The 24,106-nt window shown below is 36.7% G+C and overlaps 1 protein-coding gene across 3 annotated transcripts; it reads right to left on the reverse strand.

The window, feature by feature from the left end:
* Positions 1–1,421: 1,421 nt before the first annotated feature.
* LOC123877162 (solute carrier family 12 member 9) lies at positions 1,422–23,924 on the reverse strand. 3 transcript variants are annotated; one of them, XM_045923661.1, is made up of 21 exons: positions 23,754–23,924; positions 19,617–19,751; positions 16,576–16,698; positions 15,922–16,056; positions 15,463–15,597; positions 14,586–14,788; positions 13,425–13,629; positions 12,726–12,905; positions 12,174–12,263; positions 11,359–11,474; positions 10,613–10,698; positions 10,305–10,506; positions 9,839–9,970; positions 8,717–8,824; positions 8,087–8,235; positions 7,380–7,571; positions 6,463–6,653; positions 5,350–5,489; positions 4,813–4,913; positions 4,325–4,454; positions 1,422–3,986 (listed from the first exon to the last, which is right to left on the reverse strand). In XM_045923661.1, the coding sequence occupies exons 2-21, from the start codon at positions 19,732–19,734 to the stop codon at positions 3,906–3,908; spliced, it is 2,817 nt and encodes a 938-aa protein (XP_045779617.1). In that variant the 5' UTR covers positions 19,735–19,751; positions 23,754–23,924; the 3' UTR covers positions 1,422–3,905. The 3 variants fall into 3 exon arrangements, with proteins under 3 accessions (XP_045779617.1, XP_045779616.1, XP_045779618.1); XM_045923660.1 differs by lacking the exon at positions 23,754–23,924 and adding an exon at positions 23,325–23,732; XM_045923662.1 differs by lacking the exons at positions 19,617–19,751; positions 23,754–23,924 and adding an exon at positions 18,138–18,202.
* Between the last annotated feature and the right edge of the window lie 182 nt (positions 23,925–24,106).

Raw genomic sequence — 24,106 nt, forward strand, 5'->3', positions numbered from 1 at the left:
ATATTAATGTCACTCTACTTTCTGTCTGTCTGTCTGTCTGGATCATGTAACAGGTCTCTAGCTTGTAGACGAAATGAAACCTGAAATTTTGGTATTTGGTATAAAACGTTGATCCGAACTCAAATATTGAATTAGAAATCCAATTAAATTATTTTTCAGGGGGGCTCCCTATTCATGACAAATTAGTGGGAAAAAAATCTTATCCTAGCATGTGGGATATCATTGATTAGAGCTCATGGAGTAAAGTACAAATATATATTTTTTATCTTAAAAAAATAAGGAAATGGAGGGGGGTCCTATCTCAAAAACTAAACTAATTAGGAATATGAAACTTCGGTATATTATGTACCACATACTATATTTAAATAACAAATACTGAAAACAACGATTTATAAAATAGCTTGTAAGCTGTGACCAAAACAAGCCAACATTTTTTAGGGTTTTCTTTCACGGTTTACTGCGGTGTCCTAGCTCGGAATATAAATATTTTATACACCCAAAATTTGATATTCATAATAATTATGTACGGAACCCTAAAAGAGCGAGGCCCGACTCGCACTTTACCGGTTTTTAAAAATAAGTGTGTACCAACTAAAACTATCTCTATGGACTCTATGTAAATACATATATGTCTTTCACATCTTTGTGTCAAACGAACTCGCTTCTTTGGCAAGTAGAGTGAAGAGCCACTCGCAAGCTTTGACGTTTGTGCAATGTGAATTGGATGCGGGCGCAATACTAATGCTTCTTACACCCTCGGGAGTTCATTTGACCTCCCTCATGTAGGTACTACTACGAACTCTTCTCGGTAGGAACAGCATTCCGAACCAGTGGTAGATTATTTTGACGATTCAAAAGCACTTGTAAAAGTTTAATTGAATAAAACTATTTTGAATTTGAACTTTAGTGGATGTATTTAATAAGTTTCATCGTCGCATTGCCAGGTATTTTTAGGGTTCCGTACGTCAATAGGAAAAATGGAACCCTTATAGGATCACTTTGTTGTCTGTCTGTCCGTCTGTCGCGTCTGTCAAGAAAACCTATAGGGTACATCCCGTTGATGTAGAATCATGAAATTTGGCAGGTAGTAGCAAAAGTAAAGGAATAAATCCGAAAACGAATTTGTGGTTACATCATTAAAAAAAAATTAAAATGTGTTTCAATTTTCAAAGTAAGATAAGTATACCAAGTAGGGTATCATATGAAAGCGGTTAACCTGTACATTCTAAAACAGATTTTTATTTAATTTTATGCATAATAGTTTTTGATTTATCATGCAAAATGTCGGAAAAATTACTCGAGTACGGAACCCTCGGTGCGCGAGTCTGACTGCCACTTGGCCGATTTTTTTGATAATTACAGACTATCTTTACTGCATTGCATCAATGTAATGTGTGTTTGATAATAAAATAAAAAATCCATTTAAAAGAATATACACATTTATTTTCGTATCACAAAGAAGTAATCTTAATTATATAATTTTACTATACAAAATAATAATAATAAATTGATCCCAGTAGTCCATTATAATATAGGTTAGTTACCTATCTGTACGTTCTACGTCGACAATAATAATTTATACAAGCACTCACTTACACAGAAATTCGTTCGTCCGTCTGTTGTCTTTGAATTTGTATAAAACTTGTATAATGCGTTAAAACTAAGAATAGGAAACATTTGTCGCCATATTGTGACGTCTTAGCTAGAAACAGTATTTGGATTTAATAGCTATAAAATTTGAAGCCTCAATAGCTCAACGGTTATTAAGGAGTGGACTGAATTCCGAAAGGTCGACAGTTCAAACCCCAGCCGTTGCACTATTGTCGTACCCACTCCTAGCACAAGCTTTACGATTAGTTGGAGGGGAAAGGGAAATGTTAGTCATGATTAAAATGGCTAATATTCTTTATAAAAAAAAAAATCGCCATGGCCCCGGCACAAATTTCTGTGTGACTAGCGCTTTAGTGCTCACATTATATTATATAGGTATACAGTCTACAGATCTAAGAATCTAATAGAATAGTAAGAAATAATTTTTTCAATTGCAATTTTAACTAAATAGTCTTTTACAATAGTACCTACTTTTTGTTGTCATGTATTTTCCATTTTAACATATAATTCGTTAACTTATTTACAAACTTCTAAACTTAACAAAAATTAGCAAGATTTTAAGTCATTAGTTTCGTACAAAAAATTGCACACACCAAAATTGTAGAAACGCTTACGGCTAAAATCCATCCATACTAATATTATAAATGTGAAAGTGTGTCGGTCTGTCTGCTAGTTTTTTAGGGCCTGTTTAACAGATTTTGATGATATTTGATACAGAGATAGCTTGTATCCCAGGGAAAGAACATAATAAATATATGATTTGAATATAAATAAATGATTTGTTTTGATTTTAATAGATTTTTAAAAACCGTCCGTGTCGATGGACGAAATCTACGAAATCTCGGGCATATACAAATAACAATCTCATGTAAAATCAATTGTCTAATAAGCTAATCTATTTTTCGTCAATTTTAATACTCAGTTTTAATTAAAATAAGATTAAGACTATAATTATTTAGTGTAATGGTAAAAACTAAAAATCTTGTTTATACCTGATAGTTATTAATAAATAAATGATATAATATTTGGTGCATACTTAGTTTGCAATACACAATATTATTATATAATTAACACATTGTAAAATATAAATAGAATTGTTATACTTAAACTAAAATAACCTAAATATGTAAGTTGAACATCACACTAAACGTAAATAAATCTGACTTTACTAACAAGTTTTTAAAAGTTACCTTAATATTAACGGTGGTAATTCTGTTGTACAGAACCTTTAAACTAAATTGACAGATCTAAAACTAATGCTATCCTTTTCAGCAAGGACCTTTGCGAAAAAGATAGCACTAATATATTTAGAGTAGTCATATTAGTTTATATAGTTCTGTTTAAAGATTTGTACAACAGAATTGTTGCTATTGTTACAAACTAAATCAGCGGGTCGAGCATTTCCAAACTAAGTATTTTTTCATCTTAAATAAACAAATAAGAGTAAATGTAAGTATGTAAGTAATACAAAAAATATTAAAACTTAAATAGTACCTAAAACTAAAAATAGACTAAATTAAATTTTTATATTATCTAAAATGAAGGCGTTCACTAAAGTATTTTATTTTAGTAAAATTGACAATCAACTCAGCACCAAAGTGGAGAAATAATTACTAAGCTTATATTGTCTTATGATACTCTTCATATTATATTACTTTTTATTTACTTTTTAATAAAGGAGATCTTCAATTTGATTTAAGTTAATACAAAAATTTTAGTTATAAAATATTTATAAAATCGTATTTTAATTAAATTTTATCAATTGACAATGACAATTTGAGTAATTGATTTCTAGATAATTTACTAAATTAATATCGTAAAATCAATGTTTATCGATTTTATGATATTGTGAGACCTACACTTAATTATTTTTTATTTTAATCAATAAAATCTTGTTTGGTATAATAATAAATTAATATCAAAATAATACTTCAGATTTATCAAGATATTTAAAATGAAAATATGAAATAAAGAAAAGAGTTTAAATAAAGCGTTAAAATAGAAAAGATAGAAATAAAAGAAACAAAATAGTGTAGTAGTAAGATTTTTAGGTAATTATGATATGCAGTAAAAAAAAATTAAATCTTGAAAAATAAATTATTTACTTACCTAAAAAGTTTTAAAAGATAAAATCCTATAAAAATATAAAAATAATCTAAAATCTAATATTGTAATGGTGTTAATTTCGTTATACACAGTATTTAAAATAAACTTAATTGTAAGGTCAAATATAGTGCCATATTTTTCAATTGAGAGATTGTGTACAATAGAATTAGCACCAGTTAATATTATTTTTATAGCGCCGTCGACGTCACAGACTTCAAGCCTCGAACGAGAATAGTCGGAGAAAGATCCTTAGTGAATTCGTCTAACACCTGAAAAAATAAAAGTAGATAGTTTACAACCCATAATAAACAGGACGTAAGTAGAACGGTACCAAAAACGAAGACAGGTGATAGTACTGATGATTACTGATAAGACTGATAAGATATCACTAAAAAAATGCGTTTTAAACCCTATATTTTTGAAAGTTCCTAATGTATTGCAAATAAAACATCTGACTGACGCTACAGGTCAACGAACGTTGCGTATATAGGTTCAGCGGGGTCAATGCCATGTCATAGGCGGGCAATTGATCCCCTTTGAAGATAAATCACGACAATTACAAGCCCCTTTTTGTCAATCCCCAAATACAACCCCTTTTTTGGTTTACCTTTAAATACTGTTCACAGATCGCGTCATCAGCTGCGGACGGGTTTGCGGGCAGCTTGGGAGGCTGTGGCAACTGGACAAACGTTACCGCCGTGCCTTGCTCACAACGGGACTTGATTATGTGGTTCACCCTGCAAAACAAACAACGAAAGATAGTACTTTACTACCTAGGCTGGAAATAAAGTAATATTGGAAGTAATACAGGTCTATAAGTTCTTAAGTATGGGTTGCCTGGAAGAGGTCTCTTTAATGATAAGGTCACCCTTTGTTTTTAAATCTATCCTATATTTTTATTCTTTGCCATAGTACTAAGCAATAGATGTTTTAATAATTAAATAAATAATTAAGTAAATTTAAAAAAATTAAAGTGTTATTTGATTTCATTATTGTAGGATGGTACGAAACACTTAGTGGGCGAGTCCAACTCGCACTTGACCGATATTTTTTTTTGACAAACTAAACTAAATACGCCTTACGTATACGGCTTACTTTTGTAGATAACTAAGAGGCACCCGTTGGTACACGCTGTTCTCGTCCACACTTGAGTCTGACCAACGGCTCGCGTCTTCCAACGTTGGCCATTCCGTCACCTGCACACAAATAATACAAACATGTTGACACCAATATCGGAGTGAACTATTATAGTGACGGAACTCTGGGTTTGATCCCATATCCGAATATACGATAATATTTCAAATATTCGGCGTGATGGGTGACGTCAAAATGATGATGTCAAAAAAACAGGTGATTCATAGGCTACTAGGTAGCCTATGAATCGCCTATTTTTACTACTAAAGAAGCAGGAAAAGCAAACAATACACACCTCCACAAATAAACCTACATCTCCTGAGGACGCAATATAAATATAGACGGTGACTATAAAGCCAACGATATCACACGCACGCACGCACGCACGCACGCCCGCACGCACGCACGCACGCACGCACGCACACACGCATGCACTCACGCACACACGCATGCACTCACGCGCACAAACTACTCTCCTGTAATAAACAAATAACTCACGCTATGTGTAGTGGCACTAATCCTGAGCAGTTTGAGCAGTTCGTCCAGCCTCTCGTTGACCGGCCGACCTGGAGACAGCTCGGGCAAGTTGGGATCCATCATGGCGGAGTCAGCTCCTATGGAGTAGGTGCGCCCAGATTCTGTGGCAAAGAATTATGTCAAATTAATTTTTAACCTACTATTATTATTACTGTCAATTTTATTTAACCTCCGACCCAAAAAGAGGGGTGTTATAAGTTTGACGTGTAAATCTGTGTATCTGTCTGTGACATCGTAGCTCCTAAACGAATGAACCGATCTTAATTTAGTTTTTTTTTTTTTGTTTAAAAGGTGGGTTGATCGAGAGTAGGTAGTTATAATCGAAGAAAATCGGTTCAGCCGTTTGAAAGTTATCAGCTCTTTTCTAGTTTTCTTATAGAGGTTTTTGTGTCGAGTTATAATCAATGGCGTGTCATCTGCAAACAGTAACAATGTCGCAAACATTGCTGACATGCTATGGCACATCATTTATAAACAGCAATAATAGAAAAGGACCCAAAATTAACCCCTGTGGGACACCCATTCTTAGTTTAAGTAACAAAGTTTTACGATCAATACAATCAAACGCCTTCGATAGGCCACAGAAGACCGCACCAGCCGCGAGCTGTAGCACTTTTCACACTAATATTATAAAGGAGTAAGTTTATGTGTATGTTTGTTACTCTTTCACGCAAAAAGTATTGGACGAATTTGGCTTAAATATGGAGTAGAGATAGATTATACCCTGGGTTAACACATAGGCTACTTTTTATTCCGGAAAACCAATGAGTTCTAACGGAATTTTTAAAACCCTATATCCACGGCAACGAAGTCGCTAGTAATCAAAGAATCAGCTAGTACAGTACAACCAAATTAATAATGCGCATAGAAATCTTCGTCACTGTTCGGCAACGGTCGTATTCCCCGAGCGTCAGAAGACGATATGTATATAGAGTGGTTAAGTGCATTTTTAACAATTTTGTGTTTTGTGCTAAAAGAGATAAACATTCGGGTGTTTCTGGGAATACGACAATAGCAAAGAACTGCATGCGCATTATTAATTTGGTTGTACTGTACTAGATATGTCTCACTCACCGCTGAGCACGGCTGTGGGCGCGGATGTGGCCACGTGCACGCGCAGCCGCAAGTGTTGCCAGCCGCGCGCCGAGCGCACCACGGCCGCGAGCTGCAGCGCGAACAGAGCCCGCACCGTGAACGCTTCTTCCCGCGACGGTGCTAGCACCTCCACGAGCCACACGTCGATGTATTTCAGGGAGGCTACCTTCCTATCAAAATATAGCAATCAAGAATCAATTTTATATCACAAGATAGGCTTACACTTGACGAAAATCATCCTTTATGGAAAACGCTAAGGTTCAGAACGGTCTTTCGCCGTCCATGTTTTCTTCCAACTTAATTATGTATGTATGTATACTTTATTTCACCACAAAAGACAAATGACAGGTTACAAAAAATAACTTAAAATGCAGGTACACAAAGGCGGCCTTATCGCTAAATGGCGATCTCTTCCAGATAACCTTAACGCTAGGGAGAAAACAGACACATGGACAGTGGGAGGTAGTTTATAATAAACCAGAATACTAATCACTATCTAATATTATAAAGCCGAAAGTTTGTGTGTATGTGTGTTTGTTACTCCTTCACGCAAAAACTACTGGACAGATTTGGCTGGGAATGGAGATAGATAATATCCTGGATTAGCACATAGGCTACTTTTTGTCCTGGAAAATCAAAGAGTTCCCACGGGATTTCGAAATTCCCAACGGGAAAACGGGAGTTCCCACGCGGGCGAAGTCGAGGGCATCGGCTAGTAGCTGAATAAACTAAACCAAGTATCTTCAAAGCAAGAGTGAATAGGCGTTTTAACCGCAAGCGCGCTCCAACCTCATCATGGCTTTTTCAAGCATGATTGCCGTCAAGCGCAAGTCTATCACACAATTTAAAAAAGAACCCCAAAAAAAATTCGCAGTGGTTAAAAAAAATCTATATACCTCTCAACAGCGGCCATGTCGAGGCTGTGGAAGTGTCTGCACAGACACACGTTCTTGTTCACGCAGAGCACGTCGGCCACGATGCGCACGTATTCCGATGCAGACAGCCGCGGGGAGGTCGGGGTTCGCGCAGGGAAGATAACTGTGCCGTTTTCTAGGTCGAAGTCACTTGTCTTGTAAGGGGAGGTTGGACTGTGAAAAAGAAAGAGTATAAGTAAATTATTTCCAGTACCCCTAAGATTTTACCATTATCGAAATAATTAATTAGCTCCCTAAATTTTTTCCCAAATATCTCAGGCGAGATAGGCATAGGAATAATTAACGGGGAAGGTTCAAATCTGTAAAGCGCACTTTGACTTTGCTCAGATTTAAGTTTCGGCTAAAACGAGACAGATCTATGTCAGCGATATAACGCTGTCTCTTTTTAACAGTGTCTTAAGCCAAAGTGCGCTCTCAAAAGTGCAACCTCAGTCGAAATCACTGGTCTTGTAAGGGAAGGATAGGCTGTAATAGAAAAATCGTAAAGTGAATTAAGTTCAAATAGTACCCACAAAATTTAGCATTCATCAAAATTTAAAAAAAAAAAACATTAGGTTATGAACAGAAAAGCCTAATAGGCGTAGGTTATGGGACCAGAAGCTTACTGCCTAACAGGCGTTGAAATAATTGTCAAATAACTATTGTTTATTTTCGCGTACTAAACTTACTCCCTAAAGAAATCCTTAGGAGGTGCAGTGTCCCTGAAGCCGAGTAAAACTGTGTCAGGTTTCATAGCTCCTAAACCAGACAGCCGAGTGAGGTGGGCTGCTCCGTTGCGTATTGACTCGGCTAGGCATAGTTCCACAAAGGCTTTTACCTGGGCAGACAAATTATAAATTTTTGGAAATAGACAGATGAAGCCTAGTCATATTATTAAAAAAAAAATCAAAAATCGACTTCCAATACGACTACAAACTATACTCTATCCATGGAAAGAAGTTAGTTTAGCGCTCTTTCTGGTACGTAATTCCATCCCAATTGAATTTCGAATGTTTTTGAAAACATGTTTGTGATTGGCCGATGACTCAAAATTGTTCACGCCCACTGTGATTTTTGGCTCTGTTATTTGTTGAGAGAGAGAGAAAGAGTGTAATACTAACTTTTTTCCATGGATAGAATATAGAAACAGTTCTAGGCTGAGATGTACAGAGCGCACTTTGACTTTGCTCAGACTTAAGACACTGTTAAAACGAGACAGCGTTATACCGCTGGCATAAATCTGTCTCGTTTTAACTGAAACTTAAGTCTAAGCAAAGTGAAAGTGCGCTCTGTAGATTTGAACCTAAGATTCCCCTTACCTTAAGATGGTCGATTAACTTGAGCCAATATTTGTGTTCATCTGCCAATGGGTCACCACTGCCATCCAATTGGCCAACTCTTACGTGGCCAATCACAAAGAGACCACCCTGGAAAAATATTACATGATACTTAAAATCATTCACCTTCTTTTGTCTTACTACTCATATTATAAACCAGCTGATGCCCGCGACTTCGTTCGCGTGGTGATTTTTTAAAAATCCCGTGGGAACTCTTTGATTTTCCGGGATAAAAAGTAGCCTATGTGCTAATCCAAGATATTACCTATCTCCATTCTAAATTTCAGCCCAATCCGTGCAGTAGTTTTTGCACACACACACACACACACACACACACACACACACACACACACACACACACACACACACACACACACACACACACACACACACACACACACACACACACACACACACACACACACACACACACACACACACACACACACACACACACACACACACACACACACACACACACACACACACACACACACACACACACACACACACACACACACACACACACACACACACACACACACACACACACACACACACACACACACACACACACACACACACACACACACACACACACACACACACACACACACACACACACACACACACACACACACACACACACACACACACACACACACACACACACACACACACACACACACACACACACACACACACACACACACACACACACACACACACACACACACACACACACACACACACACACACACACACACACACACACACACACACACACAAACACACACACACACACACACACACACACACACACACACACACACACACACACACACACACACACACACACACACACACACACACACACACACACACACACACACACACACACACACACACACACACACACACACACACACACACACACACACACACACACACACAATTTTCGCCTTTATATTAGTGTGATGCGTAAAAGTGTTTGTTTGTTGGTTTTTTTCTTCAATCACGCCGCAACAAAGCAACGAATCGAACAGATTTTTTTCAAGTAGTAGTAAAAATGGCGTGTGAGAAGTCATTTTGTACGGACTATACCTTCTTTTGATCGTTGACGAAGTCTATCAAGGGTGCAGCTTGTCTTGGGGATCCTATGAGTAACAGCATCTGAGGTCGCCAGAACTTTACGTGCTCCCGACGAGGGTCCAATAGGAGAAGGTATTTTCGAACCTGAAGATTAAACAATCGGTCAAGTGCGAGTCGGTAGAGCAACCGCCGAGTTTCTTGCTGGTTCTTCTCGGTAGGATCGGCATTCCGAACCAGTGGTAAATTATTTTGACGATTCAAAAGCACTTGTAAAAGTTCATTTGAATAAAAATATATTCATTCTATTATATTTGGAGTCACATACAAAGGGACCGCTAAACGTAAGATTGACTGGGGAACCAATGCGCGGCAGAATAGAAACTCCCGTCGTCGCAAATAGATCTATGAATCACCCGCTGCGCAGGTACAAGAACAGATGATGATCATGATGGAGAGGGATGAGTTTGGTAAGTTTTACCTGGTGGAAGATGAGTGCCTGGCTCAGACTCCCCCATTTCGGCTCGCTCGCAGCCGGCGAGAGCAGATGCAGAGCAATGACTAAGGAGCAGCAAGCCAGAGCCACCGCGCATGCGTATGCGGGCCGCAACGCGAATATTAACGCCGCACAGCCCACTAATCCCAGCAGTGAAGTCAGCCACGAGAAGTGTTTGAACGTAGGTCTGTAAAAATATAGTTTGATTTAATCTTTTTTGGAAGTCTTTGGCAATCTCAGTCACAACACTTTGGTAAACACGTATAATTAATTCACTTCTTAAAGAAACTTACCTAAAATTAGGAGCGGAAGCGAGATCCAACCCAAGGCATGCCAAATTTATCGCAAAGTAACTTGTCATAAATAGCACCGAGTTCACCTAAAACCAATGTAATGTTAATAATATAGAGACCATAGACTCTCACATAAATAGACACTCGTGCGCACGCACGTACGCAGTTACGCACACGTACGCACGGACGCTCGTACGCATGGATTCACAATCGTATGCGCAGACGCATGCACGCATGTACGGGTACACGAGAAAGGAATATTACGCTACTGGTTGAGATCGCAATCGGGGTATGAGGCGGGGAGACGTCTCGCATACCCGCACGTCACCCGCAGCGGGTGAGCGAGGGGGCTGCGAGGGGCGTCCCCACCACAATTGCCATCTCAACCTGTCGCGCACTATACGTAGGTGTTTTGATGTTTATTTTATTAACAACATACCAAAACTTGTAAGCTTTTTTTTTTAAATAAAAATAGTGAGCAAGCGAACAGGCGGTTTGGTCACCTGATGTTAAGTGATTACCACCCATGAACATTTGCAGTACCAGAGGAACCGCCTAATGTAAGAAGGAACTTTTGAGATGTCCCGCCCGTAGTATTTGAGGGTTTCAAAACTCAAAAAAACTCAAAATCATTTATTTCAAAGTAGTTATTGTACAATTTTTGATAATGAGAATTGTTAGATTTGTGAGATGATATATATAGTGGTGATATAATTAATTTCGTAAACTGAATATGATAAACTAACCTGTGCAATAGCATTAAGTGATCCAGCCATGATACCGACTTGCACCAGCAGCCAAGACGCTATCACAGCTAGCACCGGATTGCCTGACCTTGACACCATCGGACGGAGTAGAAAACCTGATGAACATGACACATTAGAGGTCTTGTAGAGGCCTAAATGAACATTAGAGGTCTTGTAGAGGCCTAAATGACACATTAGAGGTCTTGTAGAGGCCTAAATGACATATAAGAGGTCTTGTAGAGGCCTAAATGACACATTAGAGATCTTGTAGAGGCCTAAATGACATATAAGAGGTCTTGTAGAGGCCTATTCACTGTATCTCTATTCACTGCTTAAACATTGCTGGCCGTTTGGACACAATAAAATTCTGCTACTTCTTTGAGATACCTCCATTCTTCAATAGACAACAGATCTAGGATTATTGTGTTTAGCGTCACAACAAGACCAAAAACAGCCACTAAATATCACTAATTTTTTTAATATATGTTTTGCTAGCAATCCTTCTAAATGGTTATCGGATACTTTCAAAATGTCACTATTATAAATGCGAAAGTGTGTATGTTGGTTGGTTTGTCCTTCAATCACGTCGCAACGGATCGACGTAATTTTTTTTTGCGTTAAAAATACCTAGAGTGTCTATCTCTTGGGCTACTTTTATTCCGGAAAATCATAGCATTCCCACTGGGTTTAAAACCCTTAATCCAAGCGGACGAAGTCAAGGGCATCAGCTAGTTATATTTTAAAATGAAGCCTCATAATTAATATCTAATTTTAAAGACACTTGGGAGTCATAAGATTTTCGAAAAAGTAGTTACCAAAAATATTATCTTTCGCTAAAGCTTCCAATACTCTCGATGCACCAATCAAGTTTGACAGTCCAGCAGAAAACGTTGCTGTCAGCATTCCTGAAAAAACATAGTTTTTTGGGTTTCATACCGCAAAAGGAAAAACGGAACCCTTATAGGATCACTTTGTTGTCTGTCTGTCTGTCTGTCAAGAAACCTATAGGCTTCCCGATGACCTGGAATCATGAAAGGTAGGTAGGTAGGTCTAATAGCACAAGTACAGGAATAAATCTGAAAACCGCGAATTTGCGATTACATCATTAAAAAAAATTAAAATGTGTTTCAATTTTCGTTTTCAAGTACGGAACCCTCAGTGCGCGAGTCCGACTCGCACTTGGCCGGTTTTTTTTTGCTGTTCTGAAATTTGGGGTTGTTTAAAGAAAGAAGAACGTCTTTTTCTTAAATTGTGCCACATATCACATGTTATAGCTAAGAGTTGGTTATCCCGGTGCTCTCCTTCCTAGAGGAATACTTTTGTGGTGTATTATGAAACTATGTACTACTACTGAAACGACTACTTACCCACAGCTATGAATGGTGGCCATACATTAATAGGCAGTAAATACACATAGTTGTTCTGCAACAGTTCCCGGGAACACGTGGCCGCGGTCAAAACTACCAATGCTGTGTACGATAACGCGGTGAATAGTAGAGCTGCTAATGTTCCCAGAGGAATACTTTTAGACGGACTCTTTAGTTCACCTGGAAAACAATGTCAAATCATTTATCCAAAGTAGGTACCATTGACTGTCAATTGTTGATAGTACAGATAGGGACTAATTATGGTACGAAAACTAGACAGTTTGAGGGAGCGCTACTATATAATGACTTGCCAAAACACTATTGGAGGAAAAATCTTTCCCTTTTAAAGCTGAATTAAAAAACCGGCCAAGTGCGAGTCAGACTCGCGCACTGAGGGTTCCGTACTCTGGTAGTTTTTCCAACATTTTGCACGATAATTCAAAAACTATTATACTTACATAAAAATAAATAAAAATCTGTTGTAGGATGTACAGGTAAAGCCCTTTTGAAAAATTTTGAAAATTGAAACACATTGTTTTTCAGATTTATTCTTTTACTTGTGCTATAAGACCTATCTACCTAGTACCTACATGATTCTAGGTCAACGGGAAGTACCCTATAGGTTTCTTGACACGCGAGTCTGAGTCGCACTTGGCCGGTATTAATATTGGTATAGATATAACAATAAAACATACTTACCACTCATATTAGCCCCGGCCATGACACCAGTGACTCCAGTAAAAAGCACCCCAAACACGGAAGCAAAGTCCACCAGCTCCCCACTAGCAGTGGTATAGTCTCGAGCATATTCCGAGTACAGATTCTGTTTCAAGGTTGCTGAACTAAGCCCCGTGTAGGAGAAGTTTGTCGCGTTAACTAGCGTATTTGTATCCGGTTTGTCTATCTGTGAAAGAAAAAACTTGATCTAGATACTATATTGATATATCTCGAAATATCTAAATAGGTAAAAAAAATTCAGGAAATCTAAATAGATTTTTAAAAAATCTGACTATGACTGACTCATCAGCCCAAACTCTTAGGTTGAAATCTATAGGGCGCTCTTTGATTTTGCTTATACTTAAGTTTCAGTTAAAACGAGACAGATTTATGCCAGCGGTATAACGCTGTCTCGTTTTAACAGTGTCTTAAGTCTGAGCAAAAGCAAAGTGCGCTCTATAGATCTGAGCCTTAAGAGTTAGAAAGCTGAAATTCTGCAGAGGTTCCCTTTATAATGTAGACCAGGTATACCGAATAAGGCTGAATTTTTTGAAATTCCCTTTGGTTGTTATTTTAAGAGGAACTAATGTAAAACTAAATTGGCTTTATTCTCATGCTCATCCATTGAACACCCGCTAGACACGCTCAAACTGAGAGTTACCGAGGTGTACCAGAAGCCGTCTGGACCCATTACCTGTCCCGGTGCGGTGATAAAGAAGCTGAGGACGGCGCTGAATAATCTTCACCCATATAGACAGGCTGGTACGTGCGAATAGAACCACGCTGTCACTCCCCACGTCGAGTGTAAAGCGGTACAGTTACTAAGGTGTATCAGTGCCCTCAGTAAAAGATTTTACTTCTAACCAACGTTGTTAATATTAGAGTCGAAACATTTGTATCAAAGTAAAATGACCCTTAACTGCCTTGTTTTAATGCTCAAGTTTGTACATATATTTACGGCCAGCGCTCCAAGCGGAAACGTTGCGAAATTAAAATCAATGGTACTGAAGTTTTGACTTTAAATCAAGGGTCATTAGGTCCATTTTACTTTGACGTTATTTTGTTTCCACTCTCGAATACTATCAAAATTCGTGAGAAGTAAAATGTCGTACGGTGGGTACAATAGCCGTCTGGGCCCATTACCTGTCCAGGCGCGGTGATAAAGAAGCTGAGGAAGGCGCTGAACAGACACACGACCGTCGTCACCCATATAGCCAGGCTGGTGCGCGCGAACAGAGACGCGCCCGCTAGAGAAACACTTAAGCCTGCCGCGTTTAGTGTGGAGCGGTATAGGAATCTGTACCAGTCCCCGTTTGGCAGCCCTGGACTGTCACCAACTAGGTATCCTGGAAGATTAAATGAAGCATTAGTCAAGATTTTAATTTAGTTTTTTTTGTTTTAAATGTGGCTTTAATCGAGTGTTCTTAGCTATAAACCAAGAAAATCGGTCCAGCCGTTTGAAAGTTATCAGCTCTTTTCTAATTACTGTAACCTTCACTTGTTGGGGGGGTTATAAATTTTTAATTTACACTTGTTACCAGGTTAAAATCATTAAATACTGGGCTGTGAATATGGCTAGCAAAAAGACAGGCAGATAGACAGATACACTTTCGCATTTATAATATTAGTCCATATTATAAATTCGAAAGTGTGTCTGTCTGTCTGATAGCTTTTCACGGCCAAAGTTCAACCGATTTTGATGAAATTTGGTACAGAGTTAGCTTACATCCCGGGGACGGACATAGACAACTGTTATCCCGGAAAATCAAAGTGTTCCCTGGGGATTTTTAAAAACGCGGACGAAGTCGCGGGCATCATCTAGTATGGAATAATATGAGTTGTACAAACGCGGCGCATTTTCTATTATTTCGGCCATCAATGAACAATTTCAAATCAAATCGTGATAATATTAGTTCAATAATAATGGGTAGTCTAAAGATAAAGTAAAAGGTTAAAGTGGAAAATGAGATGGAAATGGATCAAAGCTATAACTTGCAAATCAAGACCTTATTTAACTCACCATTAGGTCCAAAATTGTCAACCAAAGCTTCTGTACAGGCAGATATGCATAGAGCACTGGAAACTACGTTGGCAAAGAAGAACAATGTTCCTATAGCTCCCCCGAACTCAGGACCTAGTGTTCTGCTTATCATGACTGTTATTTTGGTTAACGAAATCAATTTTTTGTCATAATTTAGCTAATTTCACTAAGAATTCTAGAATTTCAGTCAAAACGTTTCGAGTTGGCCTATTCAAATTTTTTCTGGATTTCAAGTTTTCTAAAAATTTTAACCAGTATGATTTAATAAAAAGGTTTTAAACAACAGACAAATAACCCCCGAACGAAATCGAAAAAACATGTCAGCTGGAAATTTTGTTTGTTTGTTTTTGTTGTTTGTAAATCAGCACATATTTTGATATTTATAGACATATTTATCAAACACATTGATTATATTTTTAGATTATTTCAAAAGGATACAGTAAACCCCTCCCCCTTCAACGGCCCCGTTGGTCGATATGGCGCATATCGACATGACGGTGAATCCCACTATTAAGTACGCCAATCCGAATTGACCTAGAGTCACTAAAAGTCCTGCGTTTCCCACTAGGTAACCTGAAAAGACAAAAACTAAAGTTATCTCATATTACGATTACATGCCTTGTTTTTTAACCCGCGACCCAAAAAGAGGGGTGTTATAAGTTTGACGTGTGTATCTGTGTATCTGTCTGCGGCATTGTAGCTCCTAAACTAATGAACCGATTTTAATTTAGTTTTTTTTTGTTTGAAAGGTGGCTTGATCGAGAGTGTTCTTAGCTATAATCCAAGAAAATCGGTTCAGCCGTTTGAAAGTTATCAGCTCTTCTCTAGTTACTGTAACCTTCACTTGTTGTTTATTAACATAATTTATTTTTAAAAAGCTATAATTATTAATATGATAGAATAAAAAATAAGATTCTCTTCTTCTGAGAAGAAGAAGAAAAAGAATATTTTTTGTGCATTATTATCTTTATATAAGTCAAACACACGTTTTTTGTGGGAGTATGCCCGCCTAGTTTAATACCTTTCCAATATTTAACCATATTCTACTTACTAAAAAGAATTATTCTGTTAAGTATAATAAAATATAGTTACCCATTCGTATAAAAACAAGCGCACTGAACATAGACAGCACCACGGGGCAGAAGACGCCGGCGAAGGTGCCCACCTTCTTGATGCCCGGCCTTTCCGATCTGAACTCCCCAAATTCCACATAACCTGGAAAAGAATTACATAAAAAAACTTACGTGCTTACAGAACCCTATAGCTTACATATTTTTTCCGCATGATTTTTTTTAGAAAAACTGGCAACTTATTAAAAACTCAATACAAATGAATTTTTTTTAAACATTGGCATCGATTAAAAGCTTAACACATGTTTTTTTTTTTTTTTGAAAAATTAACAACTGATTAAAACTTAACACATGATTTCTTTTAGAAAAATTGGCACTTATTAAAAATTTTCCACCGTGCCCTGGGACTGGACGTAATGGGGACACTGGACATTTTAGCATACTAGATATTTTAGGAGACTAGACATTGGCATCCTGAGCGATATAATCCACTAGCTGACGCCCGCGACTTCGTCCGCGTGGATTTAGGTTTTTCGAAATCCCGTGGGAACTCTTTGATTTTCCGGGATAAAAAGTAGCCTATGTGCTAATCTAGGATATTATCTATCTCCATTCTGAATTTCAGCCAAATCCGTCAAGTGGTTTTTGTGTGAAGGAGTAACAAACACACACACACACACACACACACACACACACACACACACACACACACACACACACACACATACAAACTTTCGCCTTTATAATATTAGTGCGATTCATGCAAGATTCAGGTAATCATTCATCCAAGATATAATCACACTTTGATTACAGTAATCACACAAGTTATAACTGAAAAAAATTAAAAACACGACTGCCCTGCAAAAAAACTACCTAAAAAGCTAACTTTTTCACATTAAAAATAGCACCATACAACCACAAAAAAAAAATTATAGCCAGTGTCTCTCGGAATGCATAAGTGAATGTGTGGGGTATCCCACACATTCAAATCTGTTCTGTGGCATTTAGAAGTAATGAAAGAAGAAAATAACATACAAACATACATTAACCGTGAAAATATTACAGTACTTTTTATGGGCAGTCGTGTAAAAATAGAGTTAATTTGTGGAAAAAAATTATTCACGGTACTTAACCGAAAAGGATTAGTCACAAAACAAATGCCACAACTAAAACGAATAACAAGTGTAAATTAAAAATTTATAACACCCCCGACGAAGTATTTGAGTTTTCCAAAACATCATTTTCAAATAAATAATAATGTATTTAGGCAACGTCCATCTTGACAGCTTGACATTTGTCAATTGACATAATATTATGAACCTAACGGTTATCTAACCTTCTTTTATACAAGAAAACTAGAAAAGAGCTGATAACTCTTAAACGGCTGAACCAATTTTTTTAGATTATAGCTAAGAACACTCTCGATCAAGCCACCTTTCAAACAAAAAAAACTAAATTAAAATCGGTTCATTCGTTTAGGCGCTACGATGCCACAGACAGATACACAGATACACAGACACACAGATACACACGTCAAACTTATAACACCCCTCTTTTTGGGTCGGGGGTTAATAAAGCAATCACCACTGATATTTTTCTGGCTCATTGGGTACGTGTTGACAAAACCGCAATTGTTATTACACTGATACTGAATATTGTAAACGATTAGCGAGTAATTCGAGTTGACCTCAATCAGATGTTTTTACAGCGACCTTGAGAGGCTGGGTACAATGGCTTCGTGCAATTTTCTTGCAGAAACGTCGCTTAGACGTTCCATCCATAAATGCGAAAGTGTGTCTGTCTGTCTGTCTACTAGCTTTTCACGGTCCAACAGTTTAACCCATTGTGATGAAATAGGTACATCCCGGGGAAGGACATAGGCTACTTTTTATCCCAGAAAATCAAAGTCCCCACGGGATTCTTAAGAGCCCATCCGTTTAACCGATTTATATGAAACTTGGTACAGAGGTAGCTTGCATCCCGGAAAATGAAATAGACAACTTTTTATTTCGGAAAATCAAAGAGTTCCTACAGGATTTAAAAAAAAACTAAATCCACGCGGACGAAATCGTGGGTATCATCTAGCAATGTGTAATACGCGTTGTGTGACCTAAGCCCGCATTTCATCATGATTAGCCTACTACCGGCCCACTACTGAGTATGGTTCTCCTCTCAGAAGGGTTTCGATTGGCGTGTAATTCGAATTGACCTCAAACGGATGTTTTTACAGCAACCTTGAGGCTGGGTACAATGGCTTAGTGCAACTATCTAGCAGAGACGTCGTTTCAATTACGTTAAAAACGTAATCTATAGCTCTGTGTTCTGATTGAATTCATGACTTAAATATTTCATTTTTAGAGTTCTGTATCTCCAGAGAAATAACCAGCAAGTGCGAGTCTGACTCGCGCACCGAGGGTTCCGTACTACAGAAGAAGTAAAACAGTAAGTATCACTTTTGTTAACGAGCCGCAAAACTAACTTTGCTGGTAGATGTTTATTGTTGGAAAAAAAAAATTATGATAGAGCGCTGGTTTTATTTTTCCTGTAAAATATACTTACATAAACTTCTATTGATCATTATTATTTTAGATTTTTCGATTGATAAACTTCAGAGATAAGGGGAGAGGAATGTAATATAACATTTTGCACGATAAATCAAAAATTACTATCCATAACTTACTTGTGCTATAAGACATTGGTACCGGTTTTAATTTCCTTGTGGGTCTTGAGAGACACACAGACAGATAACGAAGTTGATCTATTTTTAACCCCCGACCCAAAAAGCGGGGTGTTATATGTTTGTGTGTGTATCTGTGTATCTGTCTGTGGCATTGTAGCTCCTAAAGTAATGAACCGATTTTAATTTAGGTTTTTTTTTTGTTTGAAAGGTGGCTTGATCGAGAGTGTTCTTAGCTATAATCCAAGAAAATCGGTTCAGCTGTTTGAAAGTTATCAGCTCTTTTCTAGTTACTGTAACCTTCACTTGTCGGGGGTGTTATAAATTTTTAATTTACACTTGTTTTTCTGGAGATGATTCAGTACCCTAAAAATAACATAGATTACCATCTCCAGGCGCTCTTGGGGGCGAAGATCTGCTAAATCTAAGTCTTATCTTATGCATCAGTCCAGCTGTTGAGGTGTCATTCACACTCGGCGCGAGTGGATCCAAAGTATCCGCCATCTCTAAAGGCTTCGTCCCTGCAAACAAAAAAATATATATTTTTATTGCTGATAGAAGTAGGCTTTGCGGAAATCCATGATATATAAGGACCAATAAGCAGACAAAAAATAAATAAAATAAGTTAGTAAACTAATTATTTAAACTAATACCTATACAATAGGAAAACCTCTCCTACCTACCTAATACCTACCTAGTACCTAAACCTTTCCTAATTCGAACCGCTAGGATATGGAACGCCCTTCCGGCGTCAGTTTTCCCTTCCACCTATAATATGGGTACCTTCAAGTCAAGAGTGAATAGGCAACTTCTACGCAAGCGCGCTCCATCTTAGGCTGCATCATCACTTGCTAGCAAGTCTGATTGCAGCAAAGCGCTAGTCTATATAATTAAAAAAAAAAAATAAGTAAACAAAGAGTTTATTTGGCTCACAGAACGAGACAAGGAAAAAAATACAAAAGAAGTTAAAAAAAACCAGCAAGTGCGAGTCAGACTCGCGCACTGAGGGTTCCGTACTCGTGTATTTTTTCCAACATTTTGCACGATAAATCAAAAACTATCATACATAAAAATAAATAAAAATCTGTTTTAGAATGTATACGTAAAGGGTCATATGATACCCCACTTGGTAAGTATAGTCGTCTTACTTTGAAAATTGAAACACATTTTTTTTTTTTTTAAATATAACCATAAATTCGCGGTTTTTAGATTTATTCCTGTATTTGTGCTATAAGACCTACCTACCTGCCTTTCATGATTCTAGGTCAACGGGAAGTACCCTATAGATTTCTTGACAGACACGACAGACAGACAGACAGACATACAGACAGTCAGACATCATTACATTACATACATGAACATAATTACGTAAACTTAAAACTAAAGCTACAATGGTTCCAAATGCGCCCAGCCTACTGATTCGCTAACACAGTGTCTTACACTGAATGATAGCCACCAAGCTTATTTGACATTTATTTGGAATCCATTGAAGATTTTCTGCGAAACATTATTTTAATATCAATGTAGAAGCAGCAATGTAGAACCAACCAATGCCAAATGAGCTTGAAATTGATGGTTATTATTCAATGTATTATTAGTTAGCGAATCACCCTACAGATCTGAGAAGAGCCCACAACAAACTCAGCAGGGTATTCTTGATTATCTTGATTATTATCACCACTTTACAAAATCATTAGAACTATCAAAGATGTTTGACATCTGGATGGCTGGCTGGTATTAAACAAGTGTAAATTAAAAATTTATAACAGCGCCGACAAGTTAAGGTTACAGTAATAACTAGAAAAGAGCTGATAACTTTCAAACGGCTGAGCCGATTTTCTTGCATTATTCCTAACACTCTCGATCAAGCCATCTTTCAAACAAAAAAAAAACTAAATTAAAATCAGTTCATTAGTTTAGGAGCTACGATGCCACAGACATATACACAGATACACACATCAAACTTATAACACCCCTCTTTTTGGGTCGGGGATTAAAAATACATACCCATTTCAATAGAATGAAGATGTAACATACTTTAATAATAATATACAAGTAACTATCACCACTTCTCAATAATTAACAATACACTCTCAAGAAGGCAATGATTAGACATAAGTACACACACAATTCTTATATGATTCAACCATCACCAATTACAAAGAACTTGTGGCTTAATGTTACATAAATGTTGAACAAAAAAGTGTACATCTGATTTCTTTTTTGTTCCAAATGAAAGTAGGCGTAAAACCATAATTTATGCCTTTATTACATGATAGCTACAAACATTAACTATCAAATTTTATACCTACATACTAGTTATTTCCGCGATTTTGACCATGTGGATTAAGATTTATATAAGGACCTTGTAGTTGTTGGAAATACTTAAAATCCTTTCTTAGCAGGGCTCTCTCCGTCACTTACTCCATACAATCGTAGTTCCAATTTCATTTGAATATTAAGCAACCAAAGTCCATGAAGTTTTGCAGACATATTCTAGAAACTAATATCTGTGCCTGTTGTGTTTTTTTCTAAAAATATGTAGTTTTAAAATTACAGGGGCTCAAAGATTTATATGTGAATTTTTAAGACCGCGTAACTTTGAAACCGAATATTTTAACAAAAATCTGGAAAACCACAGGCATAGATTGTTGTATATTAGTTTCTAGAATATGTCTGCAAAATTTCATGGACTTTGGTTGCTTAATATTCAAATGAAATTGGAACTATGTTTGTATGGAGCGAGTGATGGAGAGATCCCTCTTAATGTAAGTTAAGTATATTATAGAGAGATCCTACATGCAAAATTTCTTATTTCTAGATCTACCTGTAGTACCTGTACGTTGTCTGTCAGTCAAAGTTTTGTTTTATATGTAGGAAAGATAGTCTATTCATTTCAACTACGATACCACCTATTTGAAATGATAAATTAAAAACAAATCACAGCAAGTAAGAACTTATAAGATAAATGGTTAAGTAATCATTCAGTAATTAGTCAAGTAATTCTTTATTACACACATAATATAAGTAATTGAATTACACATCTAATTGCTTGTACCAGCTGGTAGCTCTGAGCCTTATCTGAATACAATGAATCATGTAAAATATAATCAACAATATGTGTTCCTTTATTCGTGTCAAATATTCAACGTTCACAATATAAACCGACAGAGATAAACTGGCAGATTATAACATCCTACACAAATTTATAAACGTGAAAGTATATTTGTTTGCTGGTTTGTCCTTCAATCAGGCCACAATGGAGCAATTCTTCTTATTCTTTGGGGCTTTGCAGGTTGTTGAGTACCCTGTACCACTTCAACTGTCTCCAATCTATTGTGATCAAAATGGATCAATGTGATTTTTTGCATGGACCTGGACATTGATATTTTTATCCCAGAAGACTTCTCACAGAATTTTTATAACTATTCCATGTGGATATAGGGACATGACATGCAGATGCACAACAGACCCAAATGTTTAAGTGCAGAAACCAACCCAGAAACCCAAAGAAAGGGCCATGCAAAAATCTTGGACATAATCTAGTCTATACTAATATTATTAAGAAGAAAGGTTTGTCTGTTTGTAATTGATTAGCTCTGAAACTACTGAACCGATTTTAATAATTCTCTCACCATTAGAAAGCTACTTTATCCAGAAGTAACATAGGCTATATGCTAACTTATTATGTATATGGGTAAGTATATCAAAATCACCTGAGCAAAGCCGGGCAGATCAGCTAGTTTATTTTATATGGGACTTATAATCTGTACTTTTTAGCAAATAATTATTGAAAACTTGGCTCTACTCATTATATTAGGCAGTTAAAGTTAAACACTATAAGCAAAGTGTGTTGTATAAGTCAGGGTTAATGAACTTTTGACCAAAATTTTAACCTTACCCTTGATCATGATGGTGGATGAATCTAAACATACCAAATATACTTAGGCACTTATTTCCTACTTAATTAGATATCTTTTGGTTTATTCTGAGACTAATTAAGTAAATAAGTACACATATAAATAGTTTTAAAATCATTAAATACTACACTTTTAGCTAATAAAATACTTTTTAGACTTAAATGTGTTACTTACTTAAATGTATGTCTTCCATAGTCCTAAGATTTAGGAACACAATTCAATACAATATAAAGCTGGGCATACACCAGTTTTATCTTGTTATATGATCAATAAACACAGGCACTAGAAAAACTAATTCAATTATGAATAAGGTTCGAGCTAGTTTCAACGTAGCAACATATTTAAAAAAATGTCTGTGCTAAAAAAGTACCTATAACATGATAAATCTAGAATTCAGGTAGAATGACCTCATCCTAATCAAATAAAATCTGTAGGTATATAAAAAAGATATGTAGGTCGTTGGAGTTGCACTTTAATTAAGTACTAGATTCTAAACAATACAATCGATTCACTCCCAATACAAGAGAAAAAACTGTTATGAGTTTTCTTACTTTATTTTTCTTTTCTAACGGAGTACTAAGTTAGACAGGTTAAAAAACTTACGGTAAATTATAATTCAATTAATTCTTGCTTTGTTCTGTAATATTAATATCTTCGTAATTTACAGTTTAATGCATTATTTCTTATTTTCAATGCAATATCACAAGTTGTTTTTTAGAACAATAATAATTCAAAATTCCATTTTCTTAGTCATTTGACAGTTGACATTTGATGATTGACAAGAGGTCGACGTTTTAGAAAATGTTGCTTGTTTAAAAAATTAAATGAATTATAAAGCCTTGTCCGTACTAGGCGTTTTTCGGGCGTGTCGAATTGCCACTTATGTCAAGAGATCTTTTATACTGGGAATTTGGGACACGGAGAAGGCACTAGCATTCAGAAAGCATTTTGACTCG

Source organism: Maniola jurtina, chromosome 23, assembly GCF_905333055.1.
Source record: "Maniola jurtina chromosome 23, ilManJurt1.1, whole genome shotgun sequence".
NCBI classification, from domain to species: Eukaryota; Metazoa; Arthropoda; class Insecta; order Lepidoptera; family Nymphalidae; genus Maniola; species Maniola jurtina.